The 27216-nt window shown below is 43.6% G+C and overlaps 3 protein-coding genes across 6 annotated transcripts; 2 read left to right on the forward strand and 1 right to left on the reverse strand.

The window, feature by feature from the left end:
* Window positions 1–82: 82 nt before the first annotated feature.
* LOC308114401 (collagen triple helix repeat-containing protein 1-like) lies at window positions 83–6114 on the forward strand. Of its 4 annotated transcripts, none has more exons than XM_080471263.1 (5): window positions 83–492; window positions 1312–1392; window positions 3336–3554; window positions 3645–3861; window positions 5637–6114. In XM_080471263.1, the coding sequence occupies exons 1-5, from the start codon at window positions 424–426 to the stop codon at window positions 5777–5779; spliced, it is 729 nt and encodes a 242-aa protein (XP_080327389.1). In that variant the 5' UTR covers window positions 83–423; the 3' UTR covers window positions 5780–6114. The 4 variants fall into 4 exon arrangements, with proteins under 4 accessions (XP_080327389.1, XP_080327390.1, XP_080327388.1 ...); XM_080471262.1 differs by having other exon boundaries at window positions 288–534; XM_080471264.1 differs by lacking the exon at window positions 1312–1392 and having other exon boundaries at window positions 83–534.
* A 620-nt stretch (window positions 6115–6734) lies between these two features.
* On the reverse strand, window positions 6735–11266 carry LOC308114400 (solute carrier family 25 member 32-like). The gene is made up of 7 exons (XM_080471261.1): window positions 10818–11266; window positions 10541–10691; window positions 9401–9486; window positions 8558–8712; window positions 8150–8263; window positions 7880–8025; window positions 6735–7800 (listed from the first exon to the last, which is right to left on the reverse strand). Exons 1-7 carry the CDS (start codon window positions 11020–11022, stop codon window positions 7674–7676), a joined length of 984 nt encoding a protein of 327 aa, XP_080327387.1. The 5' UTR covers window positions 11023–11266; the 3' UTR covers window positions 6735–7673.
* A 1270-nt stretch (window positions 11267–12536) lies between these two features.
* Window positions 12537–26619, forward strand: dcaf13 (ddb1 and cul4 associated factor 13). Its single transcript, XM_080471115.1, has 11 exons — window positions 12537–12715; window positions 12867–13066; window positions 14268–14375; window positions 14460–14549; window positions 14636–14791; window positions 14921–14998; window positions 15083–15165; window positions 15275–15439; window positions 20000–20135; window positions 24312–24475; window positions 25036–26619. The coding sequence occupies exons 1-11, from the start codon at window positions 12646–12648 to the stop codon at window positions 25121–25123; spliced, it is 1338 nt and encodes a 445-aa protein (XP_080327241.1). The 5' UTR covers window positions 12537–12645; the 3' UTR covers window positions 25124–26619.
* Window positions 26620–27216: the final 597 nt, after the last annotated feature.

Here is a 27216-nt window from a genome sequence, read left to right on the forward strand (position 1 = left end):
GCATAATTCTTTTTTTGAGTCATGACGTGACGTGAGACTTTTTTTCCGCCAAAACGAGAGAGGGGGGGGCTCATCCGCTCACACTTTGAAACCCCGTTATTCATACATCCGCCTCTGAAACTTTTCAATTTTTTTTTTTTTTAAGTAGCTTTACTTTCCCCCCCAAAAAAGAAAGAAAAAAAAACCGCAAATGTATCGGTGCAGTTTTGTTTTGATAAAACACAGAAATGTAAAAAACGTTGGCGTCTGAATGCAGTTAATACTTGGTGGATTTCTCTGACAGTCCTCCGGGGTGGGTGTCGGGGGAACTTTCCCTTCCCTCCTCTCTCTGCGCGCAAAGACGCGCTCCGCCTCGGACCTGCAGCGCACCAGTCCTCAGTCTGGTCTGGAGGAGCGCACTCAGTCCTCAGTCCGGTGGTTAGGATGTCTCCTCTCGTTGCGCGTCTGCTGCTGCTTGTCTGCTTGGCTTTACCGCTCCATGGCGTGGAAAAGGTGAGAAATAGAGGATACCGAAAGGATCCTGACGCCGACAAGGTAAGAAAGATCAGATGACACGTAGATTATAAGTTATTAAGAGGAAGAGATTTACAATTGTGGAGAGTTTTCACTAAGTTGAGGCTTGCTTGGATGTATATATTTTACTATCATAAAGTGACTTTAATTGTTGTTTGTTGTTTTACATATTATGAAAATGCATTACTATCTTTAGAAGTGATTTCCCAGAAAAAAAAAAGATTTATTCACTTGGACTTGTGGTCACCACTTAACTTTCTTACCCCAGAAGTTTACAATTACCTGTTTGGAAAACTCTATTTTTATAGCTTTTGTATTGTCAGCTGGTCCTCTATTATTCCAGCAGACTAAAAATTCCCAAAACAGGATGTTGGGGTCTGGCACATTCTGTCTGCCTGCCTGCCTTTTGTTATCTAAACTAAGTTCATGTGAGTTTCAGTTTGTTTAACATAGACACTTTTCAGTCATGTCATTTATTCTAACCAGCACACAACCAGCTTTCTCATTCCCCATCATAACATGATAGACTATCTTTGTTTAGACTTATGTAACCCTCTTCTCTAGAGGTGGATCAGGAATGAGGGAACAGAGTGGACATACATTTTTGTCCTACAATGAAAGTGAAACTAGTGTTTATTTACCCCCACTGCACCCACCTCCTCACCCCCCTGCTTCCTCTCTCCCTCAGGGACTCCTATAAGTCTACATGTCCCGACTTAGAAAACCACTGATCTCTACAGCTCCTCATTACTCCGCCACAGCAGAAGCGTATAATAAACATGTAACGTCTGTATCTAGTGCTCTGGAAATGATGCAGAAAAGCCCAACTGCACTAGACACTCTGGAGAAGGACGAGCTGCTGCTTATTTGAACAACATGGTAATCATAAAATCCTCCTTTGCATCCTCTGAGTGTATAAAGCCTCACAGCTGAGCCTCACATCCCCGCTCTGCATGCTCCGAGAGAGCTTCAGGCCTTCTGCTTTGGTGTTGACTTAATGCATGAAATGCTACCGATTCCACAGCGCTGTGAGGCAAAAGGCTGCCTTTATGCTTCCAGGTACAGTCGCGGACTGTGTGCCACTGATTCTCAGCAGGGCCGGAGCGTAATTCATGCAGGCAGGCAGCACTGGTAAGGCGGCAGCAGTCGACTGGAAGCTAATATACAAGTCGGCTGTGTGGCTAAAAACTGCACAGAGGCTCCATTCATTAGGCGGCTTTTTTTTTTTGAAAGCTCCGGATAAAACCCAACCCCCTAATCAAATCGACGAGACTTTTCCTCACCGACTATCAGCCAAGCCCCGAAGACGCATGCATCACTTGCATCATTTCCACATTCTGCCACCTCTAAGCCAGGGGCCTGGAAATCTGGTCTCCCCCCCTTCTGCCCACTGCAAAGAAAAATCCCAGCTGCGTTGCGTCACATCCACACCAACCCGCAATCCGGTATTCTACATCACAGACTTCTCAGTTTCTCATTGGGATGACATCAGTTCTCGCATCTCCAGGTCTCTCTAAAATTATCCCCTCAATGACTAAAACAGACCGCCACGCATCTGTTTCACAGCTGCTAACTTTAGAATACCATAATTCTCTATTTTAAAGCATTTTTCAGATTCCCGTCATCTGAAAGACGTTTAGAAAATTTCACCTCAGGGATTCAAGATGTTGAAATGGGTGCAGAAGCTCTTTGTCCTCCTCTCATTCCTTTGCCTTTTGGCCACGTGCCCCCAATAACTGCTCCACAGCTGCATGCTGCTAAGCTAAAGGGCAGCAGTGACCCTACAAAAACTCAAAATGCTTTTGGCATCCCTGTTCGCTTCAGCTCGAGGACGCACTTCTACGTGTCAGTTCTGCTCCGGTCCGAAGAATGGCCAACAGATCGCGCCAGCAGTTGACCTCCACGCTGCAATCAGCTGCTCAAAACAACCCTTTCAATAAACAAACACCATATGCAAGCCTACATGGGTCTTCATTGTGTCTATCTCTGTTTCTGGTTTGGCAAGCGTCTGTGTCCCCAGTGTGTGTGTGTGTGTGTGTGTGTGTGTGTGTGTGTGTGTGTCTTTGTACGCTTGACTCAGCTTGAGCAAGAGATGTGGCATCTGTTTAAACATAGCAGGCTTCAGCAGGACAGTGAATCAGAAGTCTGGTCAGACACCTACTAATTTTAAGCTCTCGGTTCCTCATTAACACATGATCCACTTCGTGGCTCCACATTTATTGCTTTGCTTTGGTATAGATCAGTGGTTTTTAACAGTGTGGGGGCGGGCCTCTCCTGGGAGGGGGTGCCAGAGAGGGGTGCAGATTAGAGTAGTACTTCACTGAAAACCTTCAAGATCGACATGAAACTAAACTAAATGCATGATTGCAATGTGCTCCATTTAGCCCTGATGAGGAGGTGTCCAGTCTGATTGCTGATGACGGTGTCCACTTTGAAGCCCCTAATTCAGATCATGCTGGGTTTCACTTTAATAAAATAAGAACGGGTTGGAGAAGGGGGGGGGGGGGGCGATGTGGTTGGAGCTCCTCAAGGCGGGGCTCGTTCTCCCACACTTTGAAAACTTCTCGTAAAAGTCTGGTTTCACACGTTATTCACAGTAATGTCAGACTCTTTGTTTGGATAACTTGTAACTGAGGTATGATCTGGCCTGGGGCCTGTGATGGTTGGAAGGGTTTCAGCATTTAGCTGTCTATGTAGCATGCAGTCCAAACAGTGGATTTAACCCACAAGAAGACAGAACGACAGTCTAAAATACGGGAGGTGGATTACAATAGATTCTGCTGATGTTGCAGTATGCATTTGTTTTATCGTGTCTTTTCCAGCTTGGCAGTTGCTTGCAGGGCCCGGCAGGCACCCCCGGCAGAGAGGGTAACCCCGGTGCCAACGGCATCCCGGGCACGCCGGGCATCCCAGGCCGCGACGGGCTCAAGGGTGAGAAAGGAGAGTGCATCAATGAGGTCTTTGAGGAGCCCTGGAGGCCGAACTACAAGCAGTGTGCCTGGAACTCTCTGAACTATGGGATCGACCTGGGTAAAGTGGCTGTGAGTATTTCTTGGTTTCTCTGAGCTATTTCAGTCATCACAGATCCAATTCTTCCTCAGATAAACATCTTATTGTACACTGTGTCCCAGGACTGTACCTTCACCAAGCTGCGTTCAGACAGCGCTCTCAGGGTCCTGTTCAGCGGTTCCCTCAGACTCAAGTGTAAAAACGCGTGCTGCCAGCGGTGGTACTTCACATTCAATGGAGCAGAGTGCACAGGACCGCTGCCCATAGAGTCCATCATATATCTGGACCAAGGAAGCCCAGAATTCAACTCAACTATCAACATCCACAGGACGTCCTCAGGTACGACTCGAACTATCCAGCTGTGCCTGTTTTTCCAGATTCAGCAGTAAAACTCTGAGGCAATGGAATAGATGTGAATCCCTTTTTCAATGTTCAAGTAAACATAAAATATGGAAAAGTAGCCAATTAGGCTTTCAGAGAAGCTACAATTCCAAACTATTCTCTGTACATAATGTAATACTCAGATGGTGTAGGTCGGGTAAAGTATGTGAAGTCTAACCCTAATGACATCAGCCAAAGCTAACTGAAGCCAGAAGATTGCAATTAATGAACCGCTTCAAAGGCAGAAGCCAGAAAAGCCTTAACTCAGTCGAGAGAATGACCACAAAAGGCCTGTTCACACCGGATTATGGCTGTTGCAGATGTTAATGGAAAAGGGATGTAGGATTTTTCTTCAGTATGCTTCTAGAAATTCTCAATTCTTTTAGCTCCTGTGGAATAATAGAGGTTTTGCTACTCCTTTAATGCAATTGGCCTGCACACACAGTCAGGGACAAAGGGTTGAACATTCTGGAAAAATTTCCTGCTTTTGTTGATTGGAATTTGATATATTTTGATTGGGAAGATTCTGTCTTAGCATATTAATTTGACACCCTAAACTTCAATCAAGGTTCGATCAAATAGATAATGTAATAAATTCAATAACCATAAGCTGTTGTTGAATATTAAACTCTTAATTTCTTTCGTCGGCATTTGATATATTTCAAAATGTCTATACAGTTGGTTCGGCTCACATTTAAAAAAAATCTACAAGTTGACATTAGCTCCATTAAACATTGTTTTTCCTCTATATTCTTGTTTAGCATGCTGATAAATGCTTCACTAGTACTAATATAATGTCAGGCCTCAAATAAAATGACAGCATTTATTTAATATTCTATCAAGATTGTGCTGCTAATACTGTACCTATACTCATTAGAAGAGATTATTTTTGCAATTCAACACGTGTATATACAGAATTAACCAGAAAAAAAGACCAAATGTAGCCTATCCAGTACCAATTTGTGCCACAAGATGGTACAATGAGTCTTTCCAGCTTCTCGTCTATCCGCAGGCCAACAGCAGGTATTAGATAGAAGGAAATCTTTGAATAAAGCTCATGGCAACTACTAACTGAAAAGTCCCAAAAAATACAAGTTGGAGTGAGGAAAGACCATATTCACACCTACAGGCAATGATTAGCTTCAAACAAGAATCCTTGGACTGTAGAAACGGTCAGGAGTACCCTTGAAAACTTGCGCAGGTACAGAAGAACATGCAAACTCTGCACAGAACAGGACCACTGGCCATGCCAGGACTCAACCCGGGATTTTTTTCACTGTGACACAGGGGTGCTCACCACTTCACCACTGAGAGGCAGTGAAAAAATAAGTAGCAGCAGGAACGTTTAAAATATGTTGTCAGCTAGTGGAGAGGTGAGTACTAGAATTAAAAATTTGTAGTTCTTGTATTTATTTTCTAAGCTGCACCAAGTTGCTGACTGCAGCCAAGTGCTTACAACAAAGACATGACAGAGCTTCTCATTTTCCAAAGTATGGCGAGAAAGGACTTTTAAGTGGTTATCAGATTGCGGTGGAGCCTGAAGAGCTTTGCTCCGTTAAAAAGGCTTTTCAAGCAGCTCTCTCTGTGGTTGTATTTCCATAAAGTTCACCGCTGTGTCAGAGAACAAAGCAATTAACCATTTCCACCCTGTCGCTCAGTAAGGGTGTTCCCTGAAATTCATTTGCACTGTCCTCCCTGTTTTGTTTTGTTTTGTCCCCCCCCACCCACCCCAGTTGAAGGGCTGTGTGAGGGCGTCAAATCGGGGCTGGTGGATGTGGCGGTGTGGGTGGGGACCTGCGCTGACTATCCGAGAGGTGACGCATCCACGGGGTGGAATTCTGTATCCAGGATCATCATCGAGGAACTGCCCAAATAAGAAAGAGGAGAAGTGGTATGAAAGGGAGCAGCCAGAGTTTGGGGAGTGTGACAGTGTGTTATCTGGCCCTCAGAAATGAGCAGGTCTGGCCTGCTCAGGCGTCACAACATCCCCGATGGGAACTTTGAATGTTTTTAATTCTCTGTAAGTACTATTCTGGCTCGCCAGCCTATAAACAAGAGTACTGTGTAGTAGTCTGCCAAAAATACATTTTGTACTGTACCTCTTCATGGATTCTGTGAGAATTACTGTATTTTCACTACGTCAATGTTTCACCTATGTACTCGTGTTACCTGATCAAAAGCAGTGTTACTGTTAATAAAGGTTGTTGGGCGTTTTTTTTTGTAAGAATTTAACACAAGCATGATGTGTCATGTTTTGGAAATTCCCAAACTTACACACACGCATACAGTATGGCGTGTGATTGAAGCTGAGCGCCAGGAAAGTTCCCAGGTGGGAGTATCCCAGTGGTGAGTTGGAAGAAACCACTAAAAACACCACAAACATACACACATATATGACAATGTTCTTATGCTTGTAAAGTCGAGCACCCATACTGTGCATTTGTATGGTTATTTTTTTTCCACCTCAAACTTCTACACACAATAACTCTACAATCACAATGTGGAAAAAAAAAACTCAAAAGTGACATCAGGCGCTTCCTGTTTTCTCTGATCATCCTTGAGACGTTTCAACAGCTTCATCCGAGTCCACCTGTGGTGAAGTCAGGTGATTAGAAAGAGCACACGCCGTCTACATATTAAGGTCACACAGTAGACAGTGCATGTCGGAACACCAAGTATCAGCGTCTGTAGTCCTCGGAGACAGGATCGTTTTTCAGCTGCTTTGAAGGTCCCAACGAGCTCGGAAAAAATGCTGCATCATGACATGTGGAAAAAGTAAAGCACTGTGAATACTTTCTGGTGGCACTGTATGGAAATACTGTAGTCTATAAACGCTAGGCTGATGAGAACTGCTTTAATACATCCTGCATCCATTAAAAAAAACAAAACATTCTTTAAATAAACTAATGCCATATTGAGCAATGGAACATTTCTCAAAGCCTTGAAATTCCCTGCTTGACAGTGCATTCATGAGCCAGTTGGAACGTGACAAAAGGTTCCACTTATTTTTAACACAAACTGGGAACTTCCTGGTAGTAAGGTGGGATGTTTCAAAGAGGGACAAGAAGCAGGTTGGATGTCAGTTGACACAGCAGTACCTTTGATGGATCATTTCCATCTTATTTTTGATCACACTGATGAATTGTGACACTGTGCTGCTTGACTTGTACTGTTTTGTGAATGCAGTAAACTGGAACCTAACAGGTCACTCTCCCACTTTCCAGCTCCTCAAATGCAGCAAACAGTTGAATTTGATTCCACAGAGCATTCACTCCTGAATGCATCACCATAATTAAAAAAAAATCACATTTAATGTATTTACATACATCGAGCATGACGGAACAAGTAGATTTTATAACAAAATGTTATAAAGAAACACATTGAAGTATCAACGTAGGGAGAGATTTAATTGTTCCTGTTTGAATAATTTAATTCAAGGTTGATAATGAAAGGCGTTTTGCAGTTTAGCCTTGATTCTTTCTCTGTGGACAGAAAACATGTAAACATGACTATGGCTTAAAACACATTTTTCTTTTTTACTTTTTTTAAAAAGCTCATCACAGCAGTATCCTGTCCATGGGGATGAACAGCGGCATACATTCTCCGCGTGTTAATTGTGCGCTGGAATCATTAACTAAAGTGATTCGATATTGAAAACAATCCACTGCTGACTCTGATTCTTCTGCTTCCGTCTGTCCGTGCTTCTCTCTGCGTCTCCTCACCGACACTAGTGAGCCTGCAGTCCATCGTTTGTCCGTGTTTTCTGTCCCTTAATTGTTTTGTTCCAGAAGGAAGCGGGAAACGTTCTCGTAAACCACGAAGGTGATGCAGCAGGCGGGGGTCACGCGTATCAAGTTGGGGATGATGCCTTTGTAGAAGCCAGCAGCTCCTTCGTTCCTGTGGGGAAAAGTGGTTGAAATGGTGAAACGATAGTCAAAACGTACACGGGCGGTCAAATTCAGAGAGCGACCCACACCTCCACGTCCGACTGACGACGTCCATGACACCCATGTATTTATTGTGCTGGTCCTGCAGGCGAGCCCGCACCACCTGATAGGGGTAGGTGGTGGCCACGGCAAATATTTTAGACAACGCCGCCATCGTGATGTATTCCAGTGCGTTCTGTTTAAACGCAAATGGAGGAGGTGAAACTCACGAGTCGTGGCCTTAATGAAACCATGAATTATGAGCCTTGTGGGCGAGTGTGATGAAGGCTGCCGTCCGCAGCCCTCCGGCAATGACTCACCAGCTTCGCATCGGAGGCCACGTTCTTGTACTTGTTGTAGTCTCTCTTCAGCTCCTCGTAGGCCATGAACTGCAGCGCTCCGTGAGACGTGCCCAACAGGCCGGGAACGTAACCCTGTCGACAGAAAGTCACAGTCTCAGCGGCCGCAAATACTCTTTAGTTATTTAACTATAATTAAAAAGATAAAAAAGGCTTCTGGCCATCTTTATGCTACAACTCGGAAGGAAGGACTGGAACAATATAGCAGTAGTGAAATACTGCCCTCTAGTGGCACATGGAGAACAATGTTTACAGAGTAGTAGGACAAAGGTCATCTTTACTCAAAGCAGAGTGGCCCAGTTACCGAAAACAACCTGCAGTCATCAGTATTCACACAACCATCGTCCTGAAAATGCCCTCATGTCTCACCTTGTACAGTCCCGGCACCCCCTCGGTGCGGTAGATCTTCACCAGAGCGTCCACCATACCCTTATAATGCTTACTGGACTTGTCGGCGTCGTACTGCAGCACCAGCCGGGTTTTGGTCACCCAGATGGGGTTGGTTATGGTGAGTGTTAGGATGCCTGAGATGAGGAAATATTTGCACAACGTCAGCAGCTTTATTAAATCAGATACAGACGGCAGCGGCAACAGCGGTGCGCGCTGAGCTAATTCAGTTACATATTAACCAGAGATAAAAAGAAACGCGGGTTTAGTTCGGGTGACGGTGATGTGAGCGTTGTAGTATTGGAGATACTGGTGAGACATCCATCACACAATCCTATTGTTAATGGTTGAAAACTGGATCGGTTTATTGCAGCGTGAATAAATATGTCAGCTATTAAGTATCATAAACTGCATTCAGAACAAGTCATATCAGGGCGCATTTCTTTAAAACGTTAATAGCAAGTTCCTGCGTGTACCATCCAAACACGGCATGAAAATTACAGTTTAACTCTGATCAGAGCGAAGTAAATGCCGCATGTAACCAGAGACAAGTACAGGGGAAAACTTCCTAATCAATCCTTATTGCTGTTGTTCATGTTCTCCTATCGTCCATTCATTACAATGCGGCTGGTTTTGCTTCCTATGTCCTTCTCTGCATTCCTCTCAAACTCACTTTAAACACATTCTCGTGAGACTAACATGAAAAGATTCATGGCGATCTAATTAGCAATCTAATCCGTCCCCGTGGTCGTGGTGAGTTCCGGCCGGCCGGCAGCGGTAGGATCTGGCTGGTGTTTCTGACCATGTGCTGATTACAGGACTGACCTGCTTCGGCGGCAGACACCAGGTGCTCCGTGGCGCTCAGCTCGCGCTGACGGCCCTCCTTCGTGTATCCTTTGATTGCATTGTAGCTGCGGGAAGAGACGAGGTGGGGAATAAGTAACGTCATTTAAACATTAAATGAACAGTATGTGAGATTGAAACATGAGCAGAAAACATTCATGCAATACACACGTCCACAAACCTATTTATGACTAGTAAGCATTTACATTCAACTCTGAAAGCCTTTTTCAGTATTTTACTCCAATACGAATTCAACAGATTACACTTGATGTTGACTTCTTATTCACTGTCAATGCTTCGAACAGACCATAAACAAGAGTACAGACGCTGTTTTGCCACATATTATAATACCACACCACAAGCCTTATCTAAGGATATTTCAAAACGTCACACTCAGTATTAAACTTTATGTTGTGTCATTTATGCTAAAACGTAATATACTGATCAGAAGGAGAGGCAGTTGTTCACTTGTTAAGTGTTGTTTATTACGCATATAATAGCGTTATGGTTTTAACACGAGTCTCTACAGAGGTTGAGATTTGGGCTGGGTTTTATTGAGGTGTGCAGGTTTAATGTTGTGTTTGGGCTGGAAACAGCCCAAATTGGAAATAGTTTCACAATGGTTATTTGAAATATTTTATGTCTGAAAACGTAACTTAGCTTGGTCGTATGTGTCGTTACAGTGACTATCAAGTAGCTAATGCTAGATCCCGCTAACTGAACATAACTGTTATGGTTCTTTGTATTATATTGGATTTATTCAGAATATCAGTAATTTTCATATGATTTGATCTACCTGCGGGAGGGTCAAAGTGAGCATCCACTACCAGAGGGAGTGGTTATTTCCCTGAATGATGTCATGAAGGGAAAATCTCTGAATCGCTAAAAAGGGAAGCAAGCGAGGGAGACTCCAGACTTTCTTCACTCCTGGGGCCTCATACACAGGCTATGGAGACATATTATCGATGGAAAACCATTACAAAGTGAATTTTGGAGAACATGGGACCTTTAAGTGACGAGATAAAGGCATGACTGAGTTCTCCATGGTTGAATTCGGTGTAAATGTCACTAGTGTCACCCCGCAGACACAGACTGACAGCTGTGAAGTGTTGGGTTACTTACAAGAAGAAGTAGAGACCCCAGGAGGCCCCCGCGCCCCAAACATTGGGTGTGACCCCCTGGTAGAGTCCTCGGAGGCCCTCCTGCTGCCACACGCTCCTCATACAGTGCAGGATGCCAGTGTACCGGGGTCTCAGCTCCAGACCATCACTCACTGCAACACGACATTAAAGTCACCCCATTAGTACAGCATCTCCAACCTGCAACTTCCACATAGTCTCTGATCCGCGTGTTTCCGGTGAAAGTACTTTATAGTTTAGAGTTTAATCTCAATCTCTACCTGCAAACCGGATCTTGACCAGGTCCAGCGGATGCAGCACCAGCGTGGACACCACTCCTCCACTCAGTCCCGCCACCAGGTTTTCTATCCTCACGTGGCTGAACAACTGCCGCATATGTCCGGCCAGCGGCACCGCGGAGCCGGACCTGCTGTCCAGCTGGGCATCGGTACCGGTACCGGTACCGGTATCCGGACCTGAGCTCATGATCACCGGCTAGCTGCTGCTGTCAGCTAGCGGCTGCTGGTCACCACGCGACTTCTGCTAATGTCTCAACAAGTCACTGCCGCGGAAGATGAAGACGCCACAAAGCCCCGCACAACCTCCGCATGTCAGCAGCCGGACTCAGGAGGAGACATGTGGGTCTGGTCCATGTCTCCGGTGTAGCTTTACTTTCGACCTTGTTGCGCAGAATAAAGTTAACGTTAATCAGGTGGTGGACGCTGACAGCAGAACTTCCGGTTCTAAAATAAAACACAGCGGATTTAAGATTGGATTTTTTTTTTTGACAGATATGTGACAGCAGGTTTAGGACATCATTTGTTTCTTGTCCATGTGTTTATGGGGTTTCTCGTTGCACTCCAGATTCCTCCCATAGTCCATAAACATGTGAGGATGTTTGGTTACTTGGTGATTTCCTGTAAAATTGAAAATATTGCCCAAAAAATATGAATAGTCTACCATCAAATAAGAATCGCACAGTTCTGACTATATAGGGTTGCTCACTGCTTCTGAACATCTGATGTATGTGTATATATATCCTCATACAGAGGATCAGGAACCTATGAATATGTGTGTGTGACAGCCTGTTCATCATTTATTATGATTGCATCCATCTTCTATACAGCTTTATCAAATTCAAGGTCACAGACAGGCCTTTGTGATGGTGTATACCCATTTATTCTTCAGTCGGCATTGTGTATACGCACTTCTAAATCACCCCGATGCACCATTCAACAGTCTTGTTTGTTTTTAGAACTAGGGTGAGAAAACATGCTTGTTCCGAGGCCTACAATCAGGCTGTGAGTGTGGCTGACATCACGCAGCAGACATTATATGACAATGAGCAGCAGCTATGAACAAATTCTTACGAGATAGACTAGTCTACAACACTACTTATAACAATGTTTGTATTGCCTTATGTACAGTATGTGGTTGAAGGCATGGTACACCTGGCCACCAGTTCATCACAGGGCAAATACAGAGAGACAGACAACCACACACGCATGCACACACACACACACACACACTCACACACACACACACGCACACACGCACACACACGCACACACGCACGCACGCACGCACGCACGCACGCACGCACGCACACACACACACATTCACATGTAGGGGCAATTTAGGGTGACTAATTAAGCTCACACGCATGTTTTTGGACTGTAAGAGTACTTAGAGAATGAGAAGAACATGCAAACTCATTCACTTTCCTTTGTTGTATTTCTCACTATCTGCATTAGGCATTCATATCTTATACTGGGCATATTTTACTTCATACAGCGTATGATTTATCATTTTATACTGTGCACCTTGTATTTGTGGACAGTCGAAGCCGAGAGGCTAGAGAGTATTTACTTTGAAAAGCACTCCGGTGTGTTTATGTTCCGGTTTCATATATAGTCTGTGATTTGATTGGTCGTTATTTTCTTTTCGTCCGTGACGTAAGGTGGAGGACTGTGTATCCCACAATGCCACGCGGGAGCGTCGACTCTCCTTCTTGTCGACACATGGCCGCCGTAGGCATCCCTCGCTGATGTTTTGCTCGCTGAATCTTACTTATTTTCTGGTATTCATGCACCGCCACACAGGTCCAAAATGAAAGTTAAAGTTCTCTCAAGGAATCCGGACGAATATGTCCGCGAGACCAAGCTGGACATTCAGCGTGGTAAGTGGAAATATGACTTTTAAACGCGGGAGAGGCTGATTGCAGTTCGCTGCATTCAGGGTTTCTCTCAAAACAGCAGTGGTGGAGGACAGACTGTTGCCAGCGTTGCGCCTTCTCACTGTAATACTACATGACTGCTGCTTCTCCTCAGTCCCCAGGAACTATGACCCGTCCCTCCATCCGTTCGAGGTGGGGAGGGAGTACACGCGGGCCCTGAACGCCACAAAGCTGGAGCGGGTGTTTGCCAAACCCTTCCTGGCCTCCCTGGATGGCCACAGAGATGGAGTGAACTGCCTAGCCAAGCACTGCAAGAGCCTCTCCACCCTGCTGTCTGCTTCCTGCGATGGGGAGGTAGGGTGGTGCAGGACACTCACAAACTAAAAAGTGTTTTCATTTTATGGCGTTTGGGAAAGTTTGGGATTTTTATTGCGTCCTTTCAAGTTACCAAACAAACAAATGTTTTGCATTTGGTACACACTGCAAGCGAGTAATTGATCTAAAATCTTATATTAGAGAAATCTGAGAATTTTTGGAAGATTCTCTGAGTGGTGACTAATAGATAATGTAGATATGAACACTGGCAAGTCAATCCATTCTCAACTTTGTACCTACTTCTGGTTCACAACTACTCAGTGTGAACGAATGCGCCGTGTCGCTTTTTGCACCGATTCGATCAAGAAAATGATATGGGTGAGAAAGAAAATGCCGAAATCCTGTGTTGCTGTAATTCAAACCACAATATGAAGAATGAGGGGAGATTTTCTTTCACGTCTTTCCAAAGAACAGTGAACGACTATAGTGTTGGGCAAAGCAACCAAGTGGGACTTTCTGTTCCTGCAGTTCTGTTGCTTTTTCCATTCAGTTTTTGCATATTCATTTTCATCATGCAGGTTACAATATGAGGTTAAAAACAGTCACTGTCACTTTGTTTTCAGTGCAGGTATAAAATGTAAGTAGACAAGTTTAATTCACATACCGTACTTTGCAAACAGTAAAGACATGTAATCTCATTATAATATACATTTTTTGGGGTCATTTGTCTGTGAGCCAGCAGGCACCCTGTAAGGACAGTCACTCGTGTCTGAGGTCATAATGTTTAGCTTCCAGCGTGTATTAGCTGCTTCATCCAGTTTATCAAAGTAGCCGTCAGTCATGTCTGATTCCTAAACACACTTCAAGCCACTTGTACATCACTCAAATGAACAAGTAACAGAGATATCGTTGCAAACAGAAGATTCACCTCGCAATCTCCTAAGTAATAATAGACATTGTTGGGTGGGTGGCTCCCCAACAATGTCTATTGTTTTGTTCCTGTAATTTTCCTTTTAATAAACAGAATTAATGAGGTGCTACTGAGTACTGGAGAGGTAAATGTCATATTTGAAACCATAATCTACATGTCGTTGTTACTCTCTAAAATCTTTTGTTGTCTGATGTTTTGTACATTTTTAATGTGACAGGTTCTACTTTGAGGGGTTCAGGTCCAACTGTACATCCGGAGAGTTTTCTTTAACTTTTATTCATTCTCTTGTTTTCTTATTTAAAACCCCAGGTGAAAGTTTGGGACCTTGCCAAGCACGAGTGTGTGCGCACGCTCCAAGCACACGAGGGCTTTGTGCGGGGAATGGTTGTTCGCTTCTGTGGAACTTCCTTCTTTACGGTAACAGTTGTTCTGCTGAGATTTAGAGTTTTAAAGCTTGAAACTCCAACAATATTTTCACTGTGGGCTCACTGGCTGTAACAGGTCGGCGATGACAAAACAATCAAGCAGTGGAAAATGCAGGCGCCGGGTTACGGAGAGGAGGAGGAGCCACTCAATACCATCCTGGGCAAGGTGTGAACACTGAACAGCAATTGCAATATTATTCTCAATAGTCCACAATGTTGTCATGCTAAAAAACAAAGGAACTTTGTGGTTAGACTGTGTTCACAGGACTGGACCATCACCAGAAGGAGGGTGTGTTTGCAACGTGTGGCCAGCAGGTGGACATCTGGGACGAGCAGAGGAGCAGCCCAATCCGCTCCTTCACCTGGGGTGTGGACAGCTTCAGCTCAGTCCGATTCAACCCCGTGGAGGTAAAAAACAGCACGTGGTGTATCTACAGATCTTTGCCAACATGTTGAGAACAGTTCTCCTGTGTGCAGACAGTCAGACTGACTTAAAACCGACACTCTGCTGATATCCCACTGTTTGTCGCTCTGCAGACTGAACTTCTCGCCAGCTGTGCTTCTGACAGAAGTGTGGTGCTTTATGACATGAGAGAATCCACACCGCTCAGGAAGGTAAACTCCCAAGCACTTGCTTCACATTTCCTTATGAACACATGAAAACAGTTGAGCGGCTGCTATTTTTGTTTTCCTCTTCAGGTGATCATGAAAATGAGAAGCAACACAGTGTGCTGGAATCCAATGGAAGCGTATTACTTCACATCTGCCAATGAAGACTATAAGTGAGTCGAAGAGTGAAAACTCAGCCGGTTCCCATGTGGAGTTTTTTTTTTTTTTCTCCCCCACAGCGTCGCTCACAGAGCTCATCTCGGTCTGTCTTTGTCTCACAAGCCTCTACACGTACGACATGAGGTACCTGACCAACCCCATCACCGTGCACATGGACCACGTCTCCGCAGTGCTCGATGTTGATTACTCTCCCACCGGGACGGAGTTTGTGTCCGCCAGCTTCGACAAGACCATTCGCATCTTCCCCAAGAGTGCAGGACACAGCAGGTCAGTGATTCAGACTGTAAATTTTTAATTTAAAACTCATTCAGAGGAACAGAAATAAGACGGGTTCTTATGTATTTACTGGCCATTTAGGTGCATCTCTCTGATGTAATCTAATCCAGTACTGCCACTGGGTTAGGGTTATATTAAAAAGAAGAAGTAAAAATACCACTGCAGCTCTTTCTGGTCAGAGCAAGTTATTTGGATCATGCATTAGTATTAAAATGAGTCATTAAGAGTTCAAGAAATGGTTCACCTCAAAACTGAAATGGTTTCATAGTTTTGAACACCCGCCACACGGTTAAGTAAAATATATCAAAATTACTGTACGTGTTCAGTCACATTCTGAGGCATTAGGAACTGGTGTTGATGAACTTTATAGATAAAATATGGCTTTGTTATGGCTTGAAGTGTGGCTGATCATAGCTGTTTCAAATACATGGATCTGAATTTCTAGAAGAAATTGCCATATTTGAAAACCACTGTTATTGATGATGAAGTGTGGTTGTGTGGCCTTAGCAGCTATATGTCGATGACACATTAATGGAGATCAACACCATCAGCTGTTTATTTTGAAATGTTTAACTTTGACATCAGTGATTTGGTCCCGGTGCCAACTAGCACAGCGGCACTGCCGAGGACACCTGTTGGACTTCAGCCAAACAATAAAAATGTGAGTTCAGTTGGAGGACGCACTTTGTGAGACTCGCAGCATCAAATGGAGGGAACTTACGATGAGATCATTTGTCCCAATTTATGTGCAGAGAATTTGATCACACTTGTTGCTTTATTTTAGTCAAAAAGCATGTGTGAATAAAAGATCAAAACCAGTCTGTAGTTCTTGATCCAAATTGATTTGACAGTTCTTCTCTTTCTCCAATCAGGCCCCGTTAACAACATTTTAACAACCTTTGTTGTGTTTTTGGTGTTAATGATAACAGTGCTTGAAGCCACTGAAAACACAACTTTTTGAAGACGCTCTGGCTCCGTCTCGGTATAAACAGAGGAAAACACAACTTTTCTGAAATGCTGCTACTGTGCAAGCGCACCACGGCCGTAGTAAATAGTTCTTCTGCAGATGTGCCTGTAAATGGACAATAGCAACAATGGCGGCCTCCAGGGTGTCATGACTCATTATTATTGAATGCGAGTCTTTGCTTTGTGATGGACTGCCCTCACCCGTTGTTAGCTGGGATGGGCTTCTATACCCAGTGACCCTTTATCCAAAAGCGTTATACAAGATAAATTGGATGAGAGTTGGACTGGGTAAACTGTATCGGTGATGGAGTAGAGATCAGGTCAAAAGGAGGCTGTTCTCCCCATGCATTTGTACTGTATGTACTGTATTTCATGCAGTGAGAAGTTCAGTGGTAAAAAACAAAAACACTTTCATGGCTTCAGTGAAAACTGTTATGTTTAAACGTACTTCACACAAACTCTCTCAGTCGTTTCGGGAAATATGTGGAAATTGCACAGCCATGTTTAGAAATGTCATTGAGTTGGCAAAATTTATTTTTTTCTATCAGTAAATTAGGAGGTTACGCTACTTTGAGGCATTTACACATAAACGCAGCTACGACTCACCACAAATGATGTTTCTAGAAAACTCTGTCTCCGGTTGCATCTAAAAGGGGGTCGGCGGATATTTACATCAGAATTCCTGGCGTCATGTTTTTTTCCAGGATTCTGATTGGCTGCCCTAGCTTCATGCTTCTCGTTACACTGCCCCCTACAGGTTTGGCATGCTTGTAGTAGCTCTGAACCAGATGTATATGTGGGTCCATGTAAATAAAGATTTATTAATTTTTTTGTAAAAACCCAGGTACGTGTAAATGTGGCCGAAGACAGGAGTATTCAATTCCGGGCCTCGAGGGCCGGCGTCCTGCCTGTCATTGGTCTCTCCCAGTTGCAACCCACCTGAGGTTCTGGTTGTTGGGCTTTTTTAACAAACTTGTAATGACATCAACATTAGATTGAGGTGTGCTGTAGCTGGGTAGAGAGCTAAAATGTGCATGACACTGGTCATCAAAGCCTGGAATTGAAGATCTCTGCTCTACGATACAAAGGGTAGAACAAGAGATTGTACCAGTACGGACAGCATTTGTATTTAAACAGACACTTGCTCGCCTTAATATCTAGTAACTCTGCTATGACTACCCCAAAACTGTGTGTGAGACAGTTTCAGGGCCTCAAAACCAGTTTCCTCATTAGGTGCCAGGTCTAAACTTTGGAGAGGTTGTGATTGATGACGAATACTGGTACGTTTGTCACTCCTTTCATGTAGATCTCAGTCTGTGGGTAACACAACTGGTTTGGGCCTCGGGAGTTTTGGTGATTTCGCTTCAACACATTAAGTGGAGTGCACCACTTGAAGAGAAAGAAAGGCCTGATGATGTGTTTACTTAGTGAGAGGCTATGATAATCTCAAAACCTAAACAAAAGGAAATCTACCTGAAGCGAATGCAAATACCACTGGGCTTGACTCTGGATGTTCTCCCTGTGCTTGTGTCAGATTATTTCCGGTGATTCCACTTTCATCCCACAGTCTAAAAACATGCACTTGAGGTTGATAACTGGCTCTGAAATTGCCCGTGGGTGTGATTGCTAGTCTGAATCTCTGTGTTTACCCGGGTTGACCTGTCCAGGGTGTGCTCTGCCTTCACTCAGTCGACTGGGATAAGTCCAGCCCCCCCGCCGCTCTAAAGTGTCAAAATGGTGTTGGAGGTGGATGGATTACAAACCTTTCAACTGCAGCAAAAGCCCAACGTTTATTTATATCATTTCTTTCTCTTCTGGTTGGCTATTCTTACCGGGTTTTTTTTCTTCTTCTTTTTTTTACCCTTTGAAAGTAAAACATAGCCCTCACCCAGCATTTACATGATGATATGAAATTTAAAGTCCACACATTTAAACCATAAAAAGGTTTGTTTATAGTTGGGCTGAACGATTAATTGCATTTGCGATATCGCAATATGATAAAATGGGAATGAGACGTGGTGCAATGAGTCAGGAAATCCATTCCACAGTTTGCAGCCAGCGAGCAGGCTCGGGAAGTAGCGCTGTGGCTATCCAACCTTTCATGACAAGATGTTGCTGTTTGGATGGATTTTACACTCAAATCACCACAAAGCAACAGCAAGGTGGATGTTTGCAAAGCAGTTGTACAGTGAGGCGGCCGCTTTGTCAACAGACGTCACCATTTTAAAACGGCAGCTCGCCGAGGAGAACGGCGCTGACCGCGGCATCAAAACAATGATCAGCTCGCTCCTCCGCTGTAGCAATCGATTCACACCTCAGTGAAGCTGCGTCCTACTCCGCACTAAACTCCCTGAAAATAGTCCCAATCATTTGTGTTGTGTTCGAGCTGGAAGCACTGCTGTTTGTGCTGCGTTGCTAAATAATTTCCCCAGGATTTAATAAAGTGATTCTGAGGTTTTAAAGATAGAACTAGTTTGTTATGAGATGATGACGTCACGCAGACCCCCCACATTGTCCAAATGGAACAAAAATACTTTGTACTGCTTCCTTTTCTGACCTTATACTAACCTCTAGTTGTCTTCTGAGGGAATACATGCATACATTTGTACAATTCATACTTTACTGTAGAGAGGAGATTATTACACCCTCATTTAAAGTCAACAATAATAATAATAATAATATTAAAGCAAACAGAGCTCTGCTATCAGAATCGTATCGGCAGATATACAAATTTAAGTATCCGGATCGGATCGAAAGTGCAAAAAACGTGGGGCGGTGCTTCCCTACTGCTATGTAGATGAGCAAACCGCTCAAAGTCCTTAATGTCAAGCCCTGCATTAGTATAGTGACCAAGCCTGGGTTTACGGCTTTGATAAGCACAATGGACAAGCGGTTGGCTTGTTGTGGTCAACGCTTGCAAGACTGCAAGTCACAGTATTTAGTAAGTTTACAACTGTAATTGAAGTAGAAGAAGAATAAACTGTCTTTCATGTTAATACATGCTTCATTTGACTTTATCTTAACATAAGTCTAGCCTATAAGAAAGAACAACTTATGTATAATGAATCTGATATTGTTTATTATAATACAGATTCATTTATTGCTTGTGTTTGTTGAAAAATACATGAGAAGAGGACCTTGAAAGAATTATCGCATATTAAATCACAATCTCAATATTGAGGAAAAAAATTGCAATTAGATTATTTTCCAAAATCGTTCAGCCCTAGTTTATAGTAACCATACAAACAAGTATTGTTGTCCACTCACGCCACCTTTTACTAATCAAGCTGTTTGCGTGCTTATATTTAGCTATATCTGGAGGTAACCTGAGGACTTGAGCCTTGCAGCTACATAACACCATAACCCACAATGTTTAGTTTGAGGATTAGTTGGTTTTATATTCACACACCACAGCCAGTCATGTATTAGGTTTTACACCAGCAGAGTATTGCTGGTCTGGCTTTGTTTAACGGCTGTTCTTTTTTTTTCTATTCTTTTTTAATTTGTCTTTGCCGGGCAGCAAAGGCCATTAAAAGCTTTTTGTTTGCATTCAATATACTTTGCATTGTTTTGTTTTTAATTCAGAGAGGTGTACCACACCAAGCGCATGCAGCACGTCATCTGCATCAAGTGGTCGGCGGACAACAGGTACATCCTGAGTGGCTCCGACGAAATGAACATCCGACTGTGGAAAGCCAACGCCGCTGATAAACTAGGAGTGGTGAGTCCGCCCGCTTCATCTGCTCAGTATCATCCCTGCTTTCACAACATCACATTAAAGAGAAGTTGCTGCTTATGGGCAGGTTTTTTTGGGGGGTGTAATTCCTCATCACAACGTCTACTCAGCCATCAGCTGCAGTATTTCCCCCGGCCGTCAAATTCGCTGTATCTCGCTCCAGTTTTATTACCTGATCTTGTTTTATGAGTTAGTTGCATTCCTCGACGCGGCCGTGGCTCGCCGCCCATCACAGCAGTGAAAGGACCCGGCGATGGTGCCAGGAGCTTCCCAACAACGCTGTTGCCAAAAGCCCTGATGGATGCTGACTTCGGGTAGAATCACTCTCAATAAGGACGATGTACCAATTGGCACAGCGGGACGGAAGCCTGAAAAAAAGAAAAAAAGAATCAAGAGCAATCTGCTCTGACTTGTAGTGTCTGTGTTTGTGAACAACACGTGTCGATTTAAAATAATGTCATCGCAGGAGTCGAGGTCCACCTGTTTTATATCAAACGAAACGCCTGAAATGTTGAAGGGACTTCAGTTAAAATCCCAGCCCCGTATGAATATCTTCAGCATCTCGCGTGTCGTCTCCCAGCAGCCACCTCTCACCGCTGATCAGATTCACCCGCGCTTATTCTCTTAATGCAGCTCCAGAGTGGAAAATTGGCCCGCTTTTGGCACTTGCTCGACTGTCACTGTGCACGGGAAGATTTATTTGCAAGCTTTGCACTTAAAGAGATCAGACAAGGGCTGCTCCTATCAGCAGTTTAAATCGGCCAATCACTTAAAGACGGGGCCACTCGGAACATAATGAAGCATTAACAATCAACTAGTACTGAGAGGGTCTTTAATTATCGAGGAATGCTGAGACGCTGAATCGAGTCTGCGTCTGGAGGCATCACACTCGGCTTCGCTTGGCTTTTTGCTCCTCTCATAAACATCACTCAATTTTCTCACTCATAGTTTTGTCTTCGAGCAGCATCCAATATCAGCTTGAGTAGGACACATTTTCAACTTGTTGATTGAGTCGGCCTGCGCTCGTTTTCAGTCGGTTACAATTCATCTGGCCCGTCCTGGAAGCTCTGACTCATCCCAGCTATTCATTCATTGATCTACAGCGTCGAAGCAAACTGAAATGTTTCACTCATGTGCTTCACCAAAGTGATGGCGCTGCAGGATAAAAGGGATCATTGTACTGTACTACAGATGGTTGATGCAGGTTTGCGATTTGATTCCATTAGTTACTATAGAACAGTTTCCATTACCACTATGGCACTGAACACATCGTCGCAACAAGAAAACATCGGGTTTCCTGCACCTGTTTTTGAGTGAAGGAGTGGGCGTCTAATAGACTATTCTGACACAAACTCCTTTGTTTGTATCCACATTGAGACGCACGCATCTAGAAAGTCTTCCACACTTTGCATATGTAGTGATGAGTATTTAAGGATATTCGAGACACAGGGAAAGCCTGTTGTATATTGAAAAAAGCAAATATATGCAAAAATAGGATAAGATACTATAACTTGTTATGAATCCTTCATCTCCCTTCAAGTGACCATGGTTTCTTTCCTTGTTGCAGCGTTTCTGTTTTGGGTTTTCATGTTCGCCGTTTGCCTGTGTGGGTTTCCTGCAGATACTGTGGCTATCTGAACTGGGTAACTGGTGATTTACATTGTCCTTCATTTTCTTGGATGAAGCGAGTGTGTAAAAGATGGATGAATTAACAAGTTTAACTCTCTTCACCTGCAAGTTTTAGCTTAAACTAAAATATTCACGTCACTGGGACAGAGCAACAATCCAAATATCATCTCAAACCCAAGACAGTTTCCGAGGTTATTTAGATATATTTATAAATGTCAGTGTTTTTGTCTGTCTCCTGAAAGCATATGGATACAGACAAACGGTGCAGTTCCAACGGCAGTTGGTGGGATTAAAAGCAGCAGTTTTGAAGAGTGGCTGTGTGACACCCCGAGGTGTTTTAATAGCCTCACAGACAAACCCTCCCTTTCCAATAATGACATCATACTGATCGTTGATTTCTTTCCTCTTCACTGTATAAAAAAACATATTGGTTTCATCTGTTTTTTGGGTAAATAGTGGTGTCCTCTGGATTAATTATCTTTTACCTATTCCAAAGCAATTGATGCGTGGAAGTACAAAGGAAGTGACGTTTACATAATTTTATGCTCATTTGTTGGTTTATCGTGTGTGATCTTTAGCCGACTAGTCACACACACACCCCTGCCAACGCCCACTAAGAGGCGCTACCACCCCTGAGAGGGGGACAGACCGCGACTAAAGTGACTCAACACGGCCACTGAATGGACAACAGTGGCAATTTAATCTAATCATAAACACGGGTAAAGGTTTTATAAAAGAAATCCATGAACATCGTTAAAATAAATCAGAATATGTGGTTGTGGTCTGAGTTGTTCCTGCCGTCTAACAGTCGTGGGAGTTGTTGGCAGAATGGCTGCTGGCAGTAGACTGTGTACAGCTTAGTTTGTCTGACCCCGTCTAACGGAGCATCAATTGTGAGTGAGTACAGTCACCTGTTCAGCTTCAGTGAGAGTGATTTATTTTTTTATTTTTTTACAAACGCAGTCTGTCTGAGCAGCTGCTTTCTGATCCGTCTCCATGTGCCTCTCAGATCCGTTGTTACGGCGGCGCAGTTCGCCTCGTATGTTGGTTCTCTGATTTCTTTCGGTTTGAGTTTCTGGCGTAGCTCATGAGAGAGAACTTTTCGACTTGGTGCACTTGGTGCACTCAGACTCTGCAAACAGCGTTCAGGGTGTGTGCGTGCAGAGATATTAGTACCAGTAGGATCAGCTCTAACAGCTCTTCTCCCACAAATTGAATCTGAGACAAATCATTGCTTTTAATTAGAATAAAAGCCTCGCAGGAGAGCAATCCCGGCCAACACCGGACCAGCTGGCCGGCAGTTTTTATGAGCGAGACGGAGAGGGAGGGAATGCTGTTTGAGCTGGTGTCTTCACTTTTTAACCGACATTGATTTGGTTTTGAATGGGCATGTCGTCAAAATTAAGTTACTGCACACTCCGGCATTTTATGATGTCGCGCTGCATACAGTAACTGTCAGTAATGAAGGAAACGCCACCTCAGCTGAATACACACCACGTCCCTGTATGAGTTTGTTCATGGGCTCCACACCAAACTCCAGGTCCTTCATAACGCCGCTGTAGTCAACAGATTAGATAGCTTTTCTCACACCATGGAGGTAGAAGCTGCTGTAAACTAGTGCCGCATAAATGACTTTGGAAATAGAATCTCCCCACAACATTATCCGTCACATTATGAGCAGATACATTTTGCCTTCACTCCTCAATGAATGGTGGACCAAGAAGTTTTAATCTCATCTTGTTTAAAAAAAACTAAAGAAAAGTGGATTATTCAGAAGAATACCAGAGTATGTTCTTATGTAAAACAGCAGAAAACCACATTCAAGGGTGTCAAACATGGTGTAGGTACTTTTATACCATCTATCCACTGATCAGTATCAAGATGTCAATCTGACAGTATTTATGAAATGCTCTCTTTATACTCGGTCATACCTCTCATTTCTTCCCTATCTAATGTAAATGTTTTGATGGGAACAGAATCTGGAATTTGAGATTTGCAAATCATTGCAATCAGTTTTTTTTTCTTTTTCTTGTAATTCACATCTTTTTTTGGAATTGTAGTTATAGTTTTAAACTTCCTTAAGTCTCACTACCAGATTGTATGTTGACAATAATAAAAATGATGGATTCCAGAGTGTAATTATTTCTGTGTGTTTGCGTGTGGCTGCCACGAGTTGGTGGCCTGGTTTGCAAAGTGCAGTGTTCACACGTCATTCCTGTGTGTGTGGCCTTTGTTCTCAAACCTTTGAAATCGGTATGTGAAACCAAAACAGAAGAAACTAAAGTGTTCCCAGCTTCATCGAAAAACATCTACGTTTGCTCAAACTTTCACTGCATTCTTGGTATAGGCAACATTTGTAAACGATGATAGCATTCCAAAACGTGTGTTCTACCAGAAACTTCTCCTGTAGGACAACCTGGAGGCGTCATGTTGTTTACTGGGCTTCTTCAAGACTATAACATGAGTTATGCTAAGTTGTCGTCGTTTGGCTTCATCTCCTGTGACCTTCTCTCCCTCTCCACGGTGATGTAGCTGTCCCCCAGAGAGAAGCAGGCAGTGAACTACAACCAGAAGCTGAAGGAGAAGTTCCAGCACCACCCGCAGATCAAACGCATCTCTCGTCACCGACATCTCCCCAAGAACATCTTCCACCAGACCAAGGAGCTGAGGATCATGAAGGAGGCTCGCCGCAGAAAGTAAGTAACCCCCCTCCACCCCCTTACGCAGAACTGGAAGTGGCTGGTTTAGGCTTTTGGCTGGCCGTGTGTCCATGTGGAGGTGACGGTGACCTGGACGGCTGCCAGGAGATTTCTGACCCCAGCAGCTACACCAGCCTGATGGAAAAATCTCACAGATGGGACTGCTCCCTACGACACGCTCTCCGTCGGCTTTACACACTTGTATGGAGGATTGATTGTCCCAGCTCACCCAGTCGTCCACCGATTCACACATCGGCCTCTGACTCCTTCCTTTTTTTCTTTGTAAATTACTGCCAGTCTGTGAGACATCGGACTTGTTGTTGAACTGTGAATGATTTACTTTCGAAGCTTTCGGCATTATTTCCAGAGTGCATTAGGGGAGCGCGTGACGTAGGCGCTAGGTCAACAGTCTCACATTCAATCTCTTCCTCCTCCTCCTCCTCCTCCTCCTCCTCTTGTTTGCTTTTCCCTTCCTCCCTCTCTCCTCCATTCCACTCCTGAATGTTTTCACCTGCAGCTGGAGTCGCTCACACTTCCTCCTCTCTGTTGTTTTCCAGGGAGCGCAACGTCCGCAAGCACAGCAAACCCGGAGCCGTCCCCTTGGTGTCTGAGAAGGAGAAGCATGTGGTCACGGTGGTGAAGTAGAAGAAAGCGGGGAGACCTACAGACTGGCGTTAAGCGGCGATTTGGAGACTTAAGTGACACTGACCTTTGACACAATCAGACTGCTCAGTCTGAAGAATTTAAAATAAAACTCGCCTGTCGTGGGAAGGAAAAGTGACCAAATATGCATCGCGAGCAGTTGAAGGACAGATTGTAAATACGAGCAGAACGACATCGACCGTCTGCCGTCTTGGATAAAGATCAGCTGTGCTTTTCCTCTGTGTTGTCAATACAGGAGTCGTCTCACACACACACACACACACACACACACACACACACACACACACACACACACACACACACACACATTTCTGATGTCATTTTAGAATTTGGTCCTGAATTAAAATCACACACTTCTGATTGCTTGCATTTCTCATTACATGAACAAACAAGAAAATAAGGATGAAAAGACATTATGTCAATCAAATATTTTGGATGTACTTCACAAGTTGGTTGGTTTGTCCCCTTAACTGAAGTTTTAAAAGGAGTGATTGTGGTGTTCTACTGTTTCACTTTTCTAGGTCCTAATAGTTATTTGCTATCAATATCAAGTTTGTTTTTTTTTTACTTTTCTATATTGATCCTAAAATATTAAAGGTGAAAATGTTCAGCTAATTATCTCTGAAGCTTAAAATACTGACCAAGGGCTAAAGTAATAGGAAAAAAGCACTGACAAAACAAATCAAAGTAAGGGCATTAATAAACAGCGGCCTTCATCGTTGCGCAGTATTTTTCTGGTAACCATTATTGCAGTTCAACTTGTTCGCCATTTGTATTTTGAACAGGATTCGTCACGTTCAGTCCATCGAACCCTGATGTGTCTCGTGTTCACAGTGTGACTCGCACCAATAAGTCAAATGAGGTGAACGGGTGATTTCTGCGGCAGATATACCCACAACAGTACACACAGACCTACAACCGAACAGTTTCACTCAAACTATTTGTTCATATCCAGACGGTAGAACTTCATTTGGGGGGGGGGGTTACGTGTATTTAAAATAGAATTGTTAACTTAAACGATCAGAAATCAGACCGTTGTCATTCGTGGTGCAGATCACTGCACTGCATCTAATTTACTTTGCGCCCTAATAAGCCATAAGACTCTATCCTCTTAATGTCGTCCTTCAAATCCCGTCAACACTGCAGCCCGGGACATGTGGGGAGGGTGAAGATCAAGAAGTGCAGGGTCACAGCTTAGAAATCTCTCAGTATTGTTCTGGAAATGGATATTTGGGAAGTGAGGATGCAGGGAGGCTTTTCCAAAAATGGGCATGGTGGTATTTTTTATAAAACTGATCTAATCAACAGTTGTTGAACATCCAGGTTGTAATGCATTGATGATTCACGAGCACTCGATGCAATCAAAAATACAAAGAAAAGAAAGCAGTCAGTGCTCCTAAAGTTTGAAATAAGATCAATCTAGTTCAGCACAAGTTATCCAAACACATTATGATCACAATAAAAGTTATTAAATCACCTCCGATGTTTTCAATTCTTTAAACAAATCAAAATTTCTTGTGAAAATATCATCCGGTCTTTATTCTGGAGATTATTTGGTCGTGTCTTACATGAGTACCATATGTGATATTTTCTTGAGTCAAAAACTGGGGGAAAAAAACCCTAAAACCTTTCTCTGAAACATGAACGAGAAACTAGTACCGTCGCTTTTTGCCACCAGACAGCCGTTAGCCACCCTGCAGCTCGCCCTGCATTGATTTTAAGAACAGAAGACGCAGTAGTAGATTGCCACAGGAGTGAGAATAGGAAATATATTTTTGGCAACAGAAATTCAGAGGAACGATAACTCACTACTGCCACACAGTGAACAGAAGTGGCATTACTTAAATCTTACCTATTGTACCTTTTGGGCAGTAATGTTGAAACGTATTGATAATATTTTTTGCCCTTAGCTATCCTGATCATGTGTGGACGAGGAGACTCTGAAACACTTTTAACTAAACGCTTAACTCGCCATGTCGATTCCCTCCTGACACTATGTTGAGGCGCATAATAATGAAGGGTTTTGTTTTCTAATCTTACATTATCCACCAGTATGCATACTAGGGTTGCAAAGG

The sequence above is a fragment of the Lipophrys pholis genome (assembly GCF_963383615.2).
Source record: "Lipophrys pholis genome assembly, chromosome: 9".
Lineage (NCBI taxonomy): Eukaryota > Metazoa > Chordata > Actinopteri > Blenniiformes > Blenniidae > Lipophrys > Lipophrys pholis.